The sequence below is a fragment of the Phyllostomus hastatus genome, unplaced genomic scaffold (assembly GCF_019186645.2).
Source record: "Phyllostomus hastatus isolate PE091 unplaced genomic scaffold, TTU_PhHast_1.1 phas_contig_34, whole genome shotgun sequence".
Classification (NCBI taxonomy): domain Eukaryota; kingdom Metazoa; phylum Chordata; class Mammalia; order Chiroptera; family Phyllostomidae; genus Phyllostomus; species Phyllostomus hastatus.
Genome location: NW_025333857.1, coordinates 63,379,882 through 63,399,707, shown reverse-complemented (window position 1 = coordinate 63,399,707; position 19,826 = coordinate 63,379,882). Strand labels below are relative to the sequence as shown.

General features: G+C 45.9%; 1 protein-coding gene across 2 annotated transcripts in view; it reads left to right on the top strand.

Annotated features, from left to right (window-relative positions):
* Positions 1 to 19,826, top strand: part of ASTN2 (astrotactin 2) — an 821,211-nt gene that overhangs the window by 268,105 nt on the left and 533,280 nt on the right. For both annotated transcript variants that reach the window (XM_045840430.1, XM_045840429.1), the window contains exon 5: positions 13,791 to 13,898. In XM_045840430.1, the coding sequence (XP_045696386.1) occupies positions 13,791 to 13,898 (108 nt within the window). The remainder of the gene's footprint in view (positions 1 to 13,790; positions 13,899 to 19,826) is intronic.

Sequence of the window (19,826 nt, the reverse complement as noted above, 5' to 3'; positions counted from 1 at the left end):
CTGGGTGGCCTTGCCCAAGGCAGGTAATCCCTGCGGACATCAATTTCTCGATAGTCAAACAAAAATAGCAGCATCAACCTAATTGTACTCTTACATGTAATGTGGGATTTTAACATGCATGAACTTCTCGTCCATGGTTGGATGTGTTGTAAAAACACTCAGTAAGTAACTAGCCATTCTTTTTCTTACATTCAGCTCCTTTTTGATTTACCCAGTTCACAGAGGGGCACGTAGTCAGGGAATCAGGAAAACATGAGCTCACAGGATTAGGACCATAAAAATAGCTTGAGACACTAGAAGAAAAGGCCAAAAGGTACAGATGCAATTTGGTAGTACAAAATGTTCTTTACTTTGGTTTAGAAAAATCGATTCTACAAATACGGGATGGGAAAGTCCAGATTTATTTGTAGTGCCTATGAACAAACAACTGGGGCCATACTGAATCCAGTCAGCTGCCAGTAAAGCAGCAGCAGTCCTGGGCTGTATTGTTCTAAGTCTTTTGCTCACACACAGGTAGGCAGTAGTCCACATCTGCTCTGTGTGCGTCAGATCGCCCCCGGATCATCGTGCCTAGTTCTGGACATCAAAACTCAAAACAGACTTGAGCGAATTGGAGTTATGTTGGAAAGAATCCAACACACTAAAATTGAAATATGGGATGCATATCAAAATCATTGAGATTGGAAAACAATGATGTAATACCCAGGGCTGTAGAGGATATAGTGAAATAATCACTCCCATAGAGAGCTGATCAGGATGAAATTGGTGTAACCTTTCTGGAGGACATCTCGACATGATCACAAATGTTAAATGTGTCAATATCCTTTGATCCAGCAATTCGTCTTTCTACTCTCAAGAAATTCTACACATGGATGCACAAGGGTATGTAGAAAGATGTGTCTTTAGGAGCAATATTGTAGTGAAAAATTGGAGACAATATAAAATTTAAACAATGGGGAAATGATTAAATAAATGGTGAAACATTGATACAGTGGAATATTGCAGGCATTAAATGTTATTGGAGTCAATACCTAGTGACATGGAATAATGGGTAAGATATATTTTATTTAGCTTAATTTTAATTCCACAAGTGACCTAAGCACTATTAATACTTTGGTGGCTATGGGTATAGATACAGTTATAGATGAAGATATTGATATACATATAAATTTAGGTATACACCTAGATGTGTGTATATGCATACATATGTATGTAATTTACGTAGTAGCAAAAGTACAAAGCATATAGTTGGATCCCAATATGTGTTTCTGACATAAATGAATGAATAGATACATGCTTAGATATTTTAAACAAAATTTACCAGATGTACTCACATTACGAGACAATAAAATCCAGTTGTAAAAGAATGTGTATAGATTCATGGTTAAAAAAACAGAAATAAGGGAAGTCAGTTGGAAGTGATAGTATTTGACTTTTATTATTTTCTTCTTTGTGCTTTTTTATTTCCTTTAATTTTCTATACTAAATATGCATTGACTCTATAACCCTCAAATAGTCATAGTTTTTGTAAAGCGTATGATATAAGGAATGTTGATGGTATTAGTAGGAATACTGAGCTTGGGTGGAAAGTTTATAATGGGCACAAGAGCCATCTCCAGCCCGCTGAAGGGCCGTTGTATGGGGTCTTGAAATAGCCCGAGCCTGGATTCCAACAGGCTGGACATGGCCTAGGGTGGGAACTGCTGGACACTTGATTCTTGGCCAACCTCACAGGCCCCCACCTGCTCTTTTATTCTCTTGTACCTTCCGGATCTGCCTCTGTGTTCTAGTCTCTGTCATTTATGAACTGTATGACCTTGAGCATGTCACTTGTAGTGTCTCTGACCCTCATTTTTCTCCTCTTTCAAATGGACACAACACTTACCTCATACAATAATTGCAAGGGTCAAATGAGTTGTTCTCTTTAGGAAGGACGTAAAGGTGTGGTAAGTGTTATATAATATTTGCTAGGTGGTAATATCTTTTTTAGTCATACAGTGTGTTAGTAACAGGACAGACCTAGGGCCTGGGTCTCTGGATGCCTAGTTCATTTTTCCATTGCCCAGAGCTGTCATAGTGCAACAGGTTGCGAGGAGTGTGGATATTTTTATAGGACTGGACAAGAGGAGTTTTCTGGTTGCCTCCTGCTGCGTAATTCCCCACCCTGAACATTAGTGCCTTAAAACAACAACAATCTTCTTATGCTTGTGGATCCTAGGAGTCATGAAATGATAACAGAGAGAGGGAAGGTAGGTCGTCTCAGCTTCACAATGACCAGGACTCAGCTGGAAATACTCAAACATCCATCGGTGACTCGGATGGCTGGGGGCTGGAATCAACTAGAAGCTTCTTCTCTCATATTTTTTGCCATCTGTACTGGGATGTCTGAAAAAGCTAAGCTCAGCTGGGATTGTTGACGGGACCGTTTACACTTGGCCTCTCCATGTGGTGAAGACTTCTCGCAGCACGGTGGCAGGTTTCCAGAGCGGGAGTGAGCGTCTACAGGGTCAGCGTGTCAAGATAGCCAGGCGGAACCTGCATTCCATTCTGTGACCCAGCCCTAGAGTCACTTCATTTGCAGCCTCTTTATTAGAAGCACACCCCTGAGGCAGCCCAGACTCGAGGGGTGGGACTTAATCTCCATCTTTGATGGGGAGTAGCCAAAGTCCCATTTCAGAAGAAAATGTGAGATGGGAGGTTTTGTTATGGGCATCTTTGGAAAATGCAACCTCCCACAGGGAGCAATGGGATAGTCTAGAAGATGAAGCTATACTTTCGCGAGATACTGAGTTAAGTTTGATCGGTGAGCTTCTTCTCCATGGATAGTATTTTGGGCCAGAATTTGAGGATAACTTGAGATATCTCCCTTCTTGGAAGATGCACATCTCTGAGATGGCCATAGTGCAGTAAAGGTCAGGAGAGGGCTGAGCTTCCACTGCAGCAATCAAGACAATCTATTTTAAAAAATAAACATAACTTTGATTGTCTTTTTTATTACTAAGCATTGTATATTCATTGGAGGGAAATTAAAAATGCAAATAAGAAACAGTAAGGAAAAAAATTTTAAAGACCCCAAATCTTACTATCCAGAGAATAATCACTAGAGCACCTTAATGTATTTATTTCTTTGTGTGTATATGCATACATTTGCATACTTTATGTGTGTGAATTTTTAAAACAGAACAGCGTTGTTTTGCACTTACAGTTTCACAGTATGCTTTTTCAAAGGTCATAGCGCTACATCATGGACGTCTCAGAATAACTTTCACTTTTCTCTCATTTATTTTTCATATTAAAATGGATTTGTTTTTGTTACCCACACTCAGTGGCAATCACACCAGATATCTGCAATTGTGTATGAATTTACGTGAGTGAAATCCCTCTTTGCATTCTTCTCTGTATACTTCTTCACGCAACGATATATCACGGCGAGTTTGCATGTCAATAAACATAGATCTGTGTCACTGTATTTAATGGTCTCATAAAAGTCTATTTTAGAGATATGCCATCATTTCTTTATTCAGCTCCCTATAAGTGGGCCTCTGGTCATTTCCATTTTTTTCCTGGAATTATAAACAGTCATGTTTAATTATATTTTACCATAAAGATTTTTTTAACCATAAATATCAATTAAAAAAATTTTCAACCTGAATCCCAAGAATGCTGTAGAATCTTCCTTTCTGGGGGATCAGATAAACCAGGGTTTGAATTCAGGTCTTCCACTTGCTGGCTGTGTGACAGCAGATACAGAGCTTCACTACGCTCAGCCTCTATTTCCACAACTGGAGGAGGAGGAACGTAACTGGGCAGCGTGCCTGGCACTGTGCCTGGTATACAGTAGTACCCCCTGGTAGGTAGTAGCTGTGGTCAGAGCAGGCCAAGGGGGTGGCTATGTATGAACATCTGTGGTGCAGTTCCAGAGCTCAGAACAATGGTGAGTTGTGCTTTCGGGGGCACTGGCAGTTTTAGCTACTTTTGTCCTCTTTCCAGGACTGGCACCATTTGCATTCCCTGGGCGGTTGGGGGTCAGATGGGTTTCCACATTCCCAAGCTACATGTTTCTCTATCTGGCAGAGTTCTGGGCAATCTAAAAATGCAATATCGCTGTCACCAGCTCAAGGAAGACACAGAGCCTGAATAATTTAACATGTCACCACCATCCATCATGATACCAAGAGTGTGGGAGGTGGAGTATGGAGGGGTGGGCCCACCGGAGGCTGCAGAGCAGGTTTGTGGCCAGGACAGCCTGGTTACAGAAGATAGGCTTACAAAGAAGAACACTGAGTTAATGTCACAGGCCCAGGAAAGACTACGCAGCCTAGCTTCTGCTCCAGCCCATCCCATAATAGGATTTTGAAGTTGTCCGGATGCCCAGGTTTGCTCCAAACTTGGGCCTGGTTTCCTAGTTTGCTACCACGTATCTATGTCATCTTGGGGAAGCTCTAAATACCTCTGAATATCTCGGTTTATTCATCAGCAAGATTGAGATAATTTCCTTGTAGAGGGCTTAGCATCCTGCATGGGATATCTTAATTGCTTCCTCACCAGAGAGTTAGGTCCGAAAAGTCAGGAAGTTTTTGTTTGTTATTCAGGAAGTTTTTGTTTATTATTCACTGCCGGATTCTCAATGTCTAGAGCACTGCTTGGTACAGAATGGAGACTTAGTAGATAATTGTTAAATGAATGAACACACAAATGGGTAAATGTTGTGATTTTTTTTGAGATGACCGGCTGGGTCCAAGACAGACTGAATGGTCACATACTGCAATTTTAAACACTGGGTCAGGACTCGGGATGCCTGAACATGGCCCCTTTCAACATGCTCTTGAATGCCTCCTCTCTCTCTCTTTTTCTCTCTCTCTTTCTGCAACTCCCCCATTCTCAGTTCTGTGATCAGTATTGTGACGTTTCCAAGAGAACACGGGGTCTATTTTTAGAAACATTTTATTTATTGAGGTAAGAGTCACGTGACTTAACATTAACCCATTAACCGTGAACTATTTTAAAGCGTATAATTTATTGCCATTTAGTAGATTCACAGGGTTGTGCAACTGTCGCCTCTATGTAATTCCAGATATTTCCATCACACCAGAGGGAAACCCCACACTCACGATTGTAGGAGACCGTTCTGAGTGGCATGGGCCCAGTTCCCAGTGCAAAGCAAGGTCCGGGGCACCGGACCCACACCCACAGATGAATTCTTCCGTGGGGAACCAGGCCTGCAATGTGCCTAGGCTGCTTTGAGTCTTGCTTTCGCTAAAGTCTCCCTCACCCTGATTTGCAGCAAACATTTTCTGCAAAGTAACTTCCTAAAATCCATGCTAAACCTTCCAAGGACAAGTGTAACCGGTTCAACTACTTTTCCCTTTTCATTTGCAAATATCCCTCTTCTGTGATGTGATTAGTGGCATTGGCTCCTTTGTTTTCTGTAAAAGGTAACCACCCTCTGCTACCAGATATAGTAAATGAGGACCATCATATAATGTGCCGAGAAAAAAGAAATAAAGGCCTGTCATGGTGGAGGCCTTGGCTTTTGGCTCCTCTTGAGAGCCAGCTGTCAGCCCTTTTCCTCCACAGGACTCAGCAGTCCATGTGACTGTCTCTTCCCCATCCACAATGTCGAGGACCCCACGAGCCGGGGTCCGCATCCCATGATCACTTTCTATTTCTCTTCTTCCTCTGCACAGCCCTGGCAGCCACCACTTCCTGTCTTATGGATTTACTCATTTTGGATATTTTATATAAACAGAATTGTGTGACATGTGACAATATTTTATGTCTGGCTTCTTTCACTCAGCAGACTGATTGCAATGTCCATGCCCACCCACAGTGCACCATGTCAGCATTCCCTGTTTATGGCCGAATAATATTCCGTTATATAGATCAACCCCACTTTGGTTATCCATTTATCAGTTGATGGACATTTGGGGGTTTTTTTTCTGCCTTTTCACTAATGTAAATTGTGCTGCTATGAACATTCATTTACAAGCATCACTATTTATTGGAATGCCCTGTCTTTACTTATTTTGGGATGTCCCTAGGGGAGGAATGGCTAGGTCCTGTGATAATTCTGTGATAACTGTCAAACTGTTCTCCACAGTGGTCACACTCGTTTGCATCCCCAGCAGCAAAGTATGGGGGCTCCAATTCCATTGGAATTGGGGGCTACATCCATTCCAAGACCAGTTATTTTCTCATTATGCTGTTTATGGTCAACCTAGTAGATAGAGAGTGGTTGTTTTTTTGTGGCTTTGATTTGCATTTCCCCAATGGCTGATCTTTTCAGAGGAACAGGTAGGGTTTTCAATGAGACAAAAGCGAACTTCAAAGTTGGGGGCTGTGCCATTTGTTAGTACCTTGTGTGATCTTGGATAAGCAACATTGAGATTCTGAAGGTTGCTTTGCCCTCAGTAAAACTGAGATGATTCTTACCTCCCAGACCCCTTCTGAATGTTGATGGGATATTGCATATAAAGTGCCCAGAGTGGTGCACATCACACTGTGTTATGTACTTAGCCCCTCCTCTTCATGGCTCGATCTCAGAACACTCAGGACCAGAAGAACCAGGGGCTCATGGAACAAGGCCAGAGAACCTTGTGGTTCCTAGTCTTGTCTCTTGCCGGTCTCCAACCCTTCTCAGTTTCTCTCCACTCTTAAATGGAAATTCTTGAGCAGCCCTGAATAATTAATGGTTGTACCGCAGGTCACAAAATCAACAGTGTCATATGGAAATGCTAGCAGAGGGGGCCCTTTCCCATTCCACTGAATCATCTCCAAGTCAGTCTGTAACTGGCCTGTGGCCCCTTCAGATTTTATGGACATTCAGAGGCTAGATGCTCTGGGAGTCCACCCTCTCCCTAGGGTATCACAGAAGGCAGGAAGTCACCACTGCCACCCACCAGTGCTTCCTTTTCTCCTAATAAACTGGGGTGAGCACTGAATAAATGAATGTGCCCTCACCACCCCTTTCTTGTTCTTTGTGTTAGCTGTTTACATGCACTAGACAACTTCCCTCATCCTGCCCCTGTGAGCTGAGAGTGACGGCCCCACTTTTAAAAGTGAATCCAGAGAGGTCGGGTGCCTTGCCCGAGCCTACTCAGCTGGTAGGTGAGACCAAGAATTAGAACACAGACTTCTGGCCAAGGTGGAGTCGTAGGTAAACACACTATGTCTCCTGACACAACCAAAATAAGGACAACAACAATTTAGAAACAAAAATAACCAGTACCAACAGAAAATTGAACTGTATGGAAGCCCAACAACCAAGGAGTTAAAGAAGAAACATTCATCCAGACCGGTAGGAGAGGTGGAGTTGGGTGGCTGGGCAGAGAGGGGTCACAGCAAAGCAGTGACTGATGGACCCTGGGCGCGCAGGGCAGCAGCTGGCGGACCCAGCAAGGCAGCGGATTGTGGAGCACAGTGTGGTGCACAGGCAGCTAGCAGACTGTGTGGTCCCACATTCGTGTGCAGATAAACCAGGCAAAACTGGGGAGCGAGACAGATCACACAACCCAGGGTCTCAGCACGGGGAAATAAAGCCTCAAAACACCGATTGAAAATGCCTGTGGGGGTTCAGGTGCTGAAAGAAACTCCCAGCCTCACAGGAGAGTTCGTTGGAGAGATGCATAGGTGGGTCTTCAGTTCCCTCAGGGTCTTAGAATGGACACAAGCCCACCCACACAGGAATCAGCACCAGAAAGGCCCAATTTGCTTGTGGGAAGTGGGGGAAGGGACTAAAATCCGGCAGAGAGTGGAGCAAGCACCATTGTTCCCTCTCGGACCTCTCCCCCACATATAGCATCAACAACCCAGTGACTGGGGTGCCCCGCCCTAGTGAACACCTAAGGCTCCACCCCGCATACCTAACAGGTGCATCAAGACAAAAAAAAATGGCCCAAACAAAAGAACAGATCAAAGCTCTAAAACAAATACAACTAAGCAATGAAGAGATAGCCAACCCATCAGATGCACAGTTCAAAGCACCGGTGATCAGGATACTCACAGAATTGGTTAAATTTGGTCACAAATTATATGAAAAAATGAAGGCTACACTAAGTGAAATGAAGGAAAATGCACAGGGAACCAACAGTGAAGGGAGGGAAACTGGGACTCAAATCAATGGAGTGGACCAGAAGGAAGAAAGAAACATTCAATCAGAAAAGAATGAAGAAATAAGAATTCAGAAAAATGAAGAGAGGCTTAGGAACCTCCAGGACATCTTTAAACATTCCAACATCCGAATTATAGGGATACCAGAAAGAAAAGAGGGAGAGTAACAAGTGGAAAACTTATTTGAACAAATAATAAAGGAGAATTTCCCCATTCTGGCAAAGGAAATAAACTTCCAGGAAATCCAGGACGCTCAGAGAGTCCCAAAGAAGTTCGACCCAAGGAGGAGCACACCAAGGCACATCATAATTACATTACCCAAGGTAAAAATGAAGGAGAGAATCCTAGAAGCAGCAAGAGATAAGGAGACAGTAACCTACAAAGGAGTACCCATAAGACTGGCAGCTGATTTCTCAAAAGAGACCTTACTCCGGCAAGAAGGGGCTGGAAAGAAGGATTTGATGTCATGACAGGCAAGGACCTACATCCAAGATTGCTCTATCCAGCAAAGTTTTCATTTAGAATGGAAGGGCAGATAAAGTGCTTCTCAGATAAGGCCAAGTTAAAGGAGTTCATCATCACCAAGCCCTTATTTTATGAAATGTTAGAGGGACTTGTCTAAGAAAAAGTAGATAAAAAATGTGTAGTGAAATGACAGCAAACTCACAATTATTAACAACCATACCTAAAGCAAAAACAAAAACAAACTAAGCAAACAACTAGAACAGGAACAGAACCACAGAAATGGAGATCACATGGAGGGTTAGCAACAGGGGAGTGGGAGGAGGAGAGAGGGGGAAAAGGTACAGATAATAAGTAGCATAGATGGTAGGTAGAAAATAGACAGGGGGAGGGCAAGAATAGTATGGGAAATGTAGAAGCTAAAGAACTTATGACACTTGGACATGAACCAAAGCGGGAGAATGTGGGTTGGAGGCGGTGAGGGAAATGGGAAAAATGTAATAACATAATCAATAAAATATATATTTAAAAAAAAGAATTAGAACACAAGTCTGACTTCAGTTCCCTGATTTCTTTCTACAGAAATGCTTGACCTCTCATGGCGTGTGGATTAAGCCAATATAGAAACCTGCTAGACTCTTAAATGCCTTAGGGCAGAGACAATGGCTATTGTCTTTTAATGGAATCTGAGATACACCATTTTTCATCCAAGTCACATTAAAAAATGATTCAACATCTTAGTGGGGCCTGTGGCTTATTCATCTCTCTCCTGTGCCCAGATCCGGGTTCTTAATTAAACTCAGTAATAATGCTTGTATAAGTGCCGCTGGAACCGTGTCCTCCGACATGATGGGCACAGGACATGTGGCTAGTCTCTATGGAGATGTGCTTAAGCATAAAACATACACCAGATTTTGGAAACTTATTGTGCAGAATGTATAAAATATTTCAGTATAATAATGATTTTACATTAATTACATGTTACAATGACAGCATGTTGAATATATTGGGTTCAATGCAATATATTATGAAAATTAAGTTTTACTTTTTTAATGTAGCTACTAGAGCGTTTAACACTGCATGTGTGGCTTGTGTGATATTTTTATTGGATAGATTGGCGCAGTGGCAGCCTTGCTGAGCCTCAGTCTCCATTCTGAAAATGATACCTGGGAACTTAAGGAGGGAGGTCAGGGTCAGAGGTGTGGGAATGGAGGGACACCTGGAGAAGACCCCATGGTCGTCACAGGCACGATGTCTGTGTGCTCGGACATGTGGGATGGTGGAGGCTTCCCTAAGATCTAGCTGAGCCTGATGAGGGTTCCTCCCAGCAGCACAGTTACAGAGACTCAAGGGGGGAGCAGTGAGAAATGGAGAATGCACCCTGGCTCTGGGAGCAAGTAACCGACCTGCCCGTCCTCTGAGGACAAGTCTTCACGCTTTTGCCACCGCTCCACCTCCACGCATACTCGCACGCACACACGCCCTCATGCATGCTCAGGCTTTTTAGTGACGAGGCAGGCTTTGCAGGTAGGCAGACCTGATCTCCACTCCAGCTCTCTCACTTCAGTTTATGCTCCCTCACCTTGCATCACTTCTCCAAGACCCGGTTTATTCATCTGTTAAACGTGGTTCATCATGCCTTCCTTACGGGGTTGGCTGTGGACAACGAGGCGTTTACTTGTGGTTTATGCTACCCCAGCATAGAGAGCTAGGGGAAGGATTCCGCTGCCACGGCCTGCGTTGGAAGGGTGTTTCTGCTGCTTGCAAGCTGTGCGACCCCAGGAAAATTACTTAATTTCCTTGTGCCCACATTTCTTCGTCCATTAAAATGGGAATAAAAATAGTAACCTACTTCTTAGGGTCACTGTAAGGATTAAATAAGTCAATTCATGTGAAGGGCTCTGCCTGGCAGGGAGACAGTGCTATACAGGGGTTAGCTTTTCTTATTATATCTGAATTGCCAAGTGACTTTTTATTACCCCCAGTAGGCTATCCCAGTAAGGAATGAATCCCAGCTGACATGTTCACCTTGGCAGGGGCAGAACAGGTCATTTGTTTGGGAGAGAGGATGGGAGGGAGGGAGGATTTAGCCAGCACATTTAAAAACACTTGAGGTGGCACCACAGGGGGTTGTGGGAAGGGCCTGGGGTAGATGCCTAACAGGCACAGGTCCCTCCCTTTTTCTCGGCTGCCCAAAACACAGCTAGAAGGTTGACAGATGCTTCCTGTCAACTCCTAAGTTCTTAAGGCAACTATTTTATCAGATGCCTTTATTTCCCCTTGGCTGAGAATTATGTACACATAAACAAAAATTCTCCCTCTTGCTCCCTCCTTTCTTCTCTCCCTCCTTCCTGACTTCCTTCCCTCCCTCTCTCCGCCCTTCCTCTCTCCCCTTCTCCTTCTTCTTCCCCTCCCTTCACTTTTCTGTAACAGTAAAATATTTGGATGGCAATTTAAAAAGCCCTGCTGGCCTCCGCAGAGCTCTCTCTCCCACCGCTTCCACAGTCTCCTTAGGGCCTCCGCCAGCGCCCTGTGAGAAGAGCCTTCAGTGCGCAGCCGCATCTGGTGTATTCTGGGCAGCCCCCCGCTATGTCCAGGCCCTACCTTAGTTACTGAGGATTGGGGGAGTGTGCACTAAGGGGCAGGGGTGGACCATGACCAAAAACAAGACACGTCTGGGGATAAAGATCAGATATTGGACACTTACATTCATTGTAGCATACTGTCTTCAGGAAGGGGCAGGGCAGGTATCAATTTTTTTCATTTTACAGAGCTTTAAACGGAGAGACAGTGTTACAAGTGGTCAAACGTTTACACTTGGCCATCGCTCATTATTAGCAAATCACTTTCCTTTTCTGAACCTTGGTTGTTTCCTCTGTAAAGGGTGCCTCCCACCTCCCTCCGGTGAGTCCGCAACAAGATGGTATTCGCAAAGATCGTAACACAGTATTTGGCCCCTTGATGTTTACGGGACAGTCCGCTTTCCCCGAAGTTCCCTTCCGAGTTGTTTCTAGGAAAGCAATTTTCACACTTGAGAACCCGCATTTGGAGCTGGGCAGACCAGCCCTGAATCCTAACTCTCCTACTCATCTTCTGTGTGGCTTTCAGCAAGTAACTTGCCCATGCATGCCTTTGTCTTTATTTTATTATCCAGTTTGTAATTACACGTTCCTTGTGGTGACGATTATATGTGATAATATATAGACATCTTGTAGGTACAGAGTAGATTGCTCACCAGGTTGCTGGAACAAGCGAATGAATGAATGAACGAATGAATGAATGCACAAGGACAGAATTGGAGAAAGAGTGTCTGCAGGTTGGCTTTCTGTGTACTGAAAATCATTTCAATACCCTGCCAGAGGAAATGACATAGTAAATCCTTTCGTGAATTGAATAATGGTTCCCTCTTCTAATGTATATTTTTCCTTTTTTCTGGTGCAATGTGTCAGTGGGTAATAGGTTTTATTGGTGCTTAATTCAAAGGATGTGAAACATTTATAGTGAAGAGAGATCTCCCTCTATCCCCATCCTTCAGCCACTGAGTTCTCCTTCCAGGACAGCCACCTCTGCCGGACTCTTGAGTCTGCTCCCTGGGGTAGTCTACTGACGTGGGTGTCTGAGGCGCCACACGAGGTCCCTCTTCCTCTCTGCCCGCCACGTGCCCCCAGCATGCTCTGAAGCTCTGCCCTCAGTGTTTCCCCTCGAGGGTAAAGGGTGTACAGGTCCTTCAGTCCCTCTTTTTCCACATCCTGTGGTTTGGTTTTTTGTTTTTTTTTGGTAGCAGTTAAAAAATACAGAAAGCACCGAAATAAAAGTTTTCCATATCCCACCCTGCAGGGTTAACTGCTACTAGAATTTGGCATATTTTTTAAAGGTTTTATTTATTTATTTTAGAGAGGAGAAAGAGAGTAAGAGAAACATCAACGTATAGTTGCCTTTCGTGCACCCCCCCCACCACCACTGGGGACCTGGCCCGCAACCCAGGCATGTGCCCTGATTGGGAATCGAACTGGCAATCGTTTGATTTGCAGGCTGGCACTCAGTCCACTGAGCCACACCAGCTAGAGCAAATTTGGCATATTTCTTGTGAGCCTTTTTTCTTTATCATTGTTGTAATCAACTGTCATCGCGTATGAATAATACACTGCCCCTTTTTCTCTGGGAACCTCCAAGTTTGCCTCTGAAGGACCCTTTGCACCCATCGCCTCCTCCCCATCCTCAGCGCCCATGGCTGCACCTAGACCGGTCTCCTCTCACCTGGTGATGGCTGGGCCTCCTAGCTGCTCACCCTCCTTGGTACCCATTTTGAAAGGCCTGCGTGCCCCTGTCGTGTCCTTCCTGGTATGCACAGCAATACACTCATTCTCTTGTTCTAGAACCTACCATGACATCCATCCTCAATGTGACACTTAGGCCTTTCCACCAGGTGGCTCCAGCATATCCTCCCCAGGCAGCGCTCTACCTGACGTGGCCTCCACCGCCCCCCCCACCCCAAGGGATGCTCCAGCTCTTACCTCTCCTTGGAACTCCATTTCCTAGCATGGAACCCCCGTCCATTCCTCCAGCCCCGACTGAATCTTCCTTCCTCCTTAAGCCTTCCCAGGTCATTTGTGTTGTGATGCGTTGCTCTCCCCATATTCCCAGGGTCTTACTGTGTGGAAAGCCTGGCTATGAGTTAGGTGAAAGGCACCATGGGATCCCATGTATCACCTTGACTGGCTTATGATCCCATGGGTGGCAGGGCCCAGGTTGTATCTCCGCGTGTCCAATGTCTGGCGCTGGGCCTGGTAAGCACTTGACTGGAATGTGTATGAAATTAAGTTGCCTTGATGTTTTCTTAGAGGCAGACTTATGGTACTGATCAACAACATAGCTATCAGTTATTTAGTAACCACCAAGGACCAGGTATTTTACATATCATATCTCCTTTAATCTTTAAAACAGTCCTGCTAGGCTAATAGTTGTTGTTCCTGTTTTTAGAAGAAGGAACCCAGGGGCCAGAAAGGTGATGCCTTTCCTCAAGCTCACACAGCCCTGGGGCTGCCAAGCCCTGGTTAGAACCCAGATCCACCTCACCGCAGAGCCCCGACTCCTTGCATCAGTCATGCCTACTCTGGGGTCACTTGGGATTTACAGAAGGGAGTCCAGGGATGGGGATGGGTGAGGAAACCAACAGGCTTCTGGAGGTCGGTGATGACTAACAGTGTGCTTCCTCACAGGGGGAATCAGCTTTGGGAGAACCAAGGGGACGTCGGGGTCAGAGGCAGACGACGAAACGCAGCTGACGTTCTACACGGAGCAGTACCGGAGCCGCCGCCGCAGTAAAGGTACCAGTGGCTTCAGGGAGGTTCCAGAACCAGTTTATAGGAAGAAAACATGGGAAGCAGATTTTGTGCTTAATGACAGACCCTAAATCTTTCTCAGCCTGGTCCCTGTCCAGTTTACCCTGAGCTTGGCATTGAAACCCTGGCTAGGCTAGTGGCCATCGTTATCTCCATCCTTCCTGTGCTTTCTTTGCCGCCTCATTTTCCAAAGGACTTAAAAGATGACTTTTTTAAGTTTATGCATTTTTTTTTCATCTAGCACAGGAAATGAAGTAACTAAGAGAATCAGATTGAGAGGAAAATAGGAAGAAGGAAAATTATTTACATGCAGGTTAAATCAATGCAGGGTAATCCGTGCCATACTGTAGGGTTGTCTTCAGAACCTAGAGATTTTCAGCAATCCAAAGGCAAAGAAAACATGTTCAGCAAGAAAATGGACAGAGGCTGTGGGACAGAACCAGACTTCATTCAGGAAATTCTGCTTGCCTGACACTGAGACCAGAGGAGAGATCTCCAGTTGGCCCCTAGAAACATGACATCATGTAACCCCCAGGCTGTGCCTTCTGCAGGTGGAATCAGTATCACTGCGTGGTTACTGATCTCAGCGACGCCCAGTCTAAGGAGAGGTCGAAACACTGAGGCAGGACTCCGTAAAGGCCTGAGGTCCATGGTTCTCCCTGATAGAATGTGTTCTGAAGGGACAGTGGGGCCTATTTCAGGCAATTACCTGTGGATGTAATTCCTCACCCCTGAGTGTTTTTATAAGGATGGGAAATCAGCAAGTTCAAGATTGCATTCTGGGAAGAGAACTTGGGGTGCAAACATGCCAGTGACTAAGGACAGATCCATGGGCTTAAGCCAGGCCCCGGAAATGATCAGGGGCCCCCTGGCAAACATGAAGGCAGCTCATCGAGGCACACGGCAGCCTGTGACCCCCCCCACCTTTCCAAGAAGTGGGCTGGGGAAGTGTCTGTGGTTGGGAAGAGGAGGAGACTCTCCCCCACAAAGTGGTTCTGCATGCATTCCACCTGTGCGTGATGGTGTTCAAAGAACTCCAATCCCTTAGCTTCTCTGGGATCCTTTTGCCCTTAAGCAAGGTAACTACCCGCCTTATGCCTCAGCTTTCCTATCTGAAAAGTGGGTCTTGTCACTGCCTCACAGACACTTGAAGATTCATTTTGGTTATGATTATTTGAAAAATGTATCATGGTGCCTTGCATATATTAGGGGCAAAAGAAATGGATGCTATTAATGTCAGTTCAGTTTTTGCTGTTTTCCCTATCTCACTGTTCCTGGTACCTTTCAATGAAACGTCCCCGGGTGGGAGACATCTCCATTGGCATATCAGCTGGGAAGGTTTTGCAGCCTCTCAGCCATTAGAATAATTGGGCTTGCCTTTCCCTTCTTCCCATGTCTCAGCTGTCTGGTATCTGCTGCGTTGGAGATTTTAAAAGTTGGTGATAGATGATTCCTGACCTGTTGTCTTCCTCTTCCCACAACAGCTGCCAAAATTCAGGCTGGGGAAGGTGGTGGACCTTCTCTGTAAGACTGGGCTATTTATAGCTAATTGGATAAACATCCATCGCTGAGCGTTCCTGTCTTAAGTGGGAGTTAAACTTAAAAAAGAAAAACAAAAGCAAGCCGCAGAGTGTGAGATAGACAATTTGGCCCAGTGCCTCCGTGCACTCGTGTTTCCAGGATGGCGAGGGTGCCTGGGCTGTAGTGCTGCCCACACACCTTCCTCCTGGCCCTCTTGCCAGCTGAAAGCCAAAGCCACCTGCTTTATCTCCATCGTCCCCTTAGCATCCACTAATGACAAGTCCCTCTCCCTCCACCTCTGGTGCCCCCAATCTTTCTCTTCCTCCTCATACCCTGGGTGTGTTTGCTTGCCTGTTCGTTTCAATTTCTTTTTTCTCCACCCTCCCTCGTCTCTTCTTCCCTCTCTCCCCTGTCATGGCTTTCTTCTCTTTATTGTTCCATATTTTCTTTGTTTTCTTCTGTGTTCCCTCTTCTTCTCTCTTCTTACTGTCTCCTCTTCTCCTTTCCCACCAATCTCTGCTCTTTTCTCTAGCTATTTCCTAGTGAAAAGGGAATTCCCTCCCTTCTTCCCTCCCTCCCTCCCCTATAGACTTTAAGTATTTGTTAAGCACCAACTGTGTGTCTGACATTCTTTTAGGCATTGGGAACACAAAGCAAGCAAGAATTTTTTTAAACCCTACCCTTGTGTGGCTCGCATTATATCAAAAGGTAAATATAGTAGTTGGTGGCAAAGGCTAAGGAAAGAGAATGCAGCAGGGAAGGGCACTGAGAGAGGAGCGAAGGAATCACGAGTGTAGATTCTCAGAGCATAAGTTACCAGGCCCTTTTTTGCAGAATCACGGGGAACACATTCCTGACACTGTAGCCGATTTTGTCAAGGCTATTACTGCTGGTGCTGCTGCTGCTATGGATGTTTGCTGAGCATAGAAAGTGAACTTGGTCCTGGTGAAACCTCTGCTCCAGCGGAATAAACTCACAGCACGATGCCCATGCCTAGGAAGGTCTGTGGCCCCTTTTGCTGTTTCTTACGTATTGTGCAGGAGTCCAGGCATCTTTAGGGCTCACTGCCCTAATGGGAAAAGTACACAGTAGAAAGGTGAGTGAGGGGGAAGTTTGGGAGTTCTCAGATAAGAGAGCAATGGAACAGACAATATTAAGAGCATGGATCCTTTTTTTTAATCCTCACCCAAGTATATGTTTGTTGATTTTAGAGAGAGGGGAAGGGAAGGAGAGAGAGAGGGAGAGAAGTATCAATGTGAGAGAGAAACATTGATTGGTTGGCTCCCATGCCCTGGCCAGGGATCGAACCCACAACATAAGTATGTTCCCTAAGCAGGAATCGAACCTGCAACCTTTTGCTGTATGGGATGGCACTTCAACCATCTGAGCCACCCAGCCAGGGCAAGAGCATGGATCTTGCAGTGGGCTGCCTGGTCCAAGTCCCAAGTCCCAAATCCAAGTCCCACCACTTGGCTAGCAGTGCCATCCTGAATATGAACCATAAGCTCTCTGTCCATCAGCCTCCTAACTGAAAAATAAGGACAGTGAAATGAAAGCTCTAGGGGGTTGTTCTAAGAATTAAAATTAATTGGTACCTGTAACACACGCACGCGGGGCTAAGGAAGGAGAGAAGTCACAGTGAAGCTCAGCTCCTGGGGCAGAAGCATAGGACCGAGTGTGTGGGCGCATCTCAAACCTGCTGCCAGTGCCCTGTGGGACCTCAGTCAAGTCCCTCACTTACCCAGGCCTCCACTTTCTCATCCGGAGCCCGGGAAGGTGTGACCTCTGAGGTCAGCGGGACTGGCTGTGTACCTGGGGGGATCCCCCGCTCCTGAAGTGTGCCTGGCTCCTGGCTCCTGCCCCTTTGCATCGTGTCTGCCTCCTGCATGCCCATTGTATTTCTCCTTTCCTGGTTCTTGTTTTGGAGAAAGTACCCTCCCCTGGCATGAGACTGGCTTCTGTCACCTTGGTTGGCTGTACCTTCACCCCCAGGCCTGCCTTCACGTCATCCCAGCCTCCCCGGACCTCTGCTACCACCATCCCAGCTCTTCCTTAGCAAATGCAATGGGTCAGGTGTCCCCTGGGGTCTGCCCAGGGCTGGCCTGGCCCTCTCACAGAGACAGTAGAGTGCAATGATGTGGAGGAAGAGAGACAGAAACATACCGAGAAGGGTGAACTCGAAGTTGGTTGAAAACAGTCATCTATCTCATTGTACTTGGGACACACAGTAATTCACCTTACCCCATTCATTTCCATCTGGAAACAGGATCAGGGCCATTTTCCCCGAATCTAGGGCCATATGAACTTGGGTTGAGACATTCAACTATTGCCATCTTTGAAAGGCTCAGAAGGAAGTAGTGACTGGAGCAGTGGTTTTTAGTCCCAGATTTGCCACCATTTTTCTATGTGACCTTGGCCAAGTCACTGCCTGTCTCTGATCTCACCTTCCCAATTGATACATAGAGGTTGAAAAGGATGCCCGAGAACAAGTCAGTAGATTCTGGTGGAGATCTTTCTGAGGGCCCCACTGGGGGCTGAGTGGTATGGGGGAGGAAGTTGGAAGGCATTGGAAGGAAATGTATAACCAGATGTTACCTGGGTGGTTCACCCTGTCCCAGCTTTGAGAGAGAAGAGGGAGGTGGAGGAACACCAGAGAAAGGTGGGCAGGCTTCCTGGAAGAGTTGAAGCTGCGAAGTGACCTGGGCCTAGGTTTGGCTCTGTCATTAGCCATCCACATGACATGAGCCAATGATCTCAATAATCTTGTCTTTAAAATGGGGTAGCAGCCCTGTCCATTGTGGCTGAGTTGGTTGGGCATCATCCCGCGAAAGTGAAAGGTCGCCGGTTTGCTTCCTGGTCACGGCACATGCCTAGGTCGCAGAGTCTCGTCCCTGGTTGGGGCACAAAAGAGAGGCAACTTATTGATGTTTCTCTCTCGTATCAATGCTTCTCTCCTTCTCTTTTTCCCTCCCTTCCCCTCTCTCTATAAATACATACAAATTAAAAAATTTAAAATGGGGTAGCCATACCTCCCTCTCAGGGTAATTGTGAGGATTAAATGGGAACATGAGCAACTCCTTTGTAACTAGAATTCTTGCCAATAAGTTATCCCTTTTTCCATCGCAGCAATCCTAGCCCCTGCCACCTACATTCTTTGCTTAAAAACCGCTAAAATCACCTTCTCACTGGTCCCACTTAATTATATTCCAACCCAGTCAAAACTTAAGTAGGGATCATGTTGCTTCTCTGCTTAGAAGGTGGGAGGTGAACTTCCTACTACCTACTAGCCTCTGCGTGGTCTGGCCCGCCCACGTCCCCGGGGCTCTGTCGGTTCCTCCCACTCAGGCCTCTTCTCCAGCACTCCCACGGCCGTCCTGCCAGAACCTTCATCACTGTTCTCTCCTGGAAGTCTTTCCCCTGCCCTTTGTCTCATGCCCACGCACTCTGACATCTCCACTCACACGGTAAGTCTTTAGCTCAGCCATCCCACACTGAATTTCCCTGTTTTGTTCTATGCCTGCTCCTGTGTTCTTCCCCCTCTGTAGATTTCATTGCTGGGATAATTTTACATCTGCAGATACAATGTCTGTAGGCTCCACTGAACCGGATGCTTCCCTATCTTTTCATCCCTGGCACCAAACACGAGGAGGGATGAATAGCAGGAACTATGTTAATATTTTTGAATGAATGGGTGAAAGATGCACCTGGCCCAGTGTCTGGGTTTTTATAAGTGCTCAGGTGGATGCTGCTCTTCTCTCATCTCCTCTTGTTTTCTCTCACTCCATCATCACTTGCTGGAAATGGGTCTGCTCTCCTTTCCCTCCCCCCCACCCCGCCCCCTGTTCCTGGGGACCAGAACTGAGGTGTCAGTCCTGCTCCTTCTTCCACCTCAAGGTCACCGGAAACATCCTCAGGTGACATGCCTGGTAGGGGGAGGAAGGCCTGAGTACTAATGTTGAAAACCTGCTCTGTCTGGGTTCCTCAAGCACATTGGAGTATGTGAGCTTTGAAGAGAGGTAACAAGTCCAGGAACTTCCCTGGAAGAGAGCGATGTACCCTGGGCTGATGGCGGAGAGAGCACGCGGAGAAGGAAAAGAGAAAAATCTTCAAAAAGGTTTTCCGACCTAGCTCTCTCTCTTTAGCACGTCCCATAAAAGAAATAGAAGTGGCATTAGGTTCTGCCAGACCTGGCTATGAATCCTGACTTTACCTCATCTCCTTTCTATGGCTGGGCTTTTAACACCCAGACACTTCCCTCGGTACAAAATAGAGCTGCTAATACCTTTGTCACAGAGCAAGCAAGTCTGGAGATGGAAGGTTCCCAAACTCGCCCAAAGGTACTCAAGAAATTTTGTTCTTTTCTTCCCTTGGTAACATTCTGAGCCCAAAACT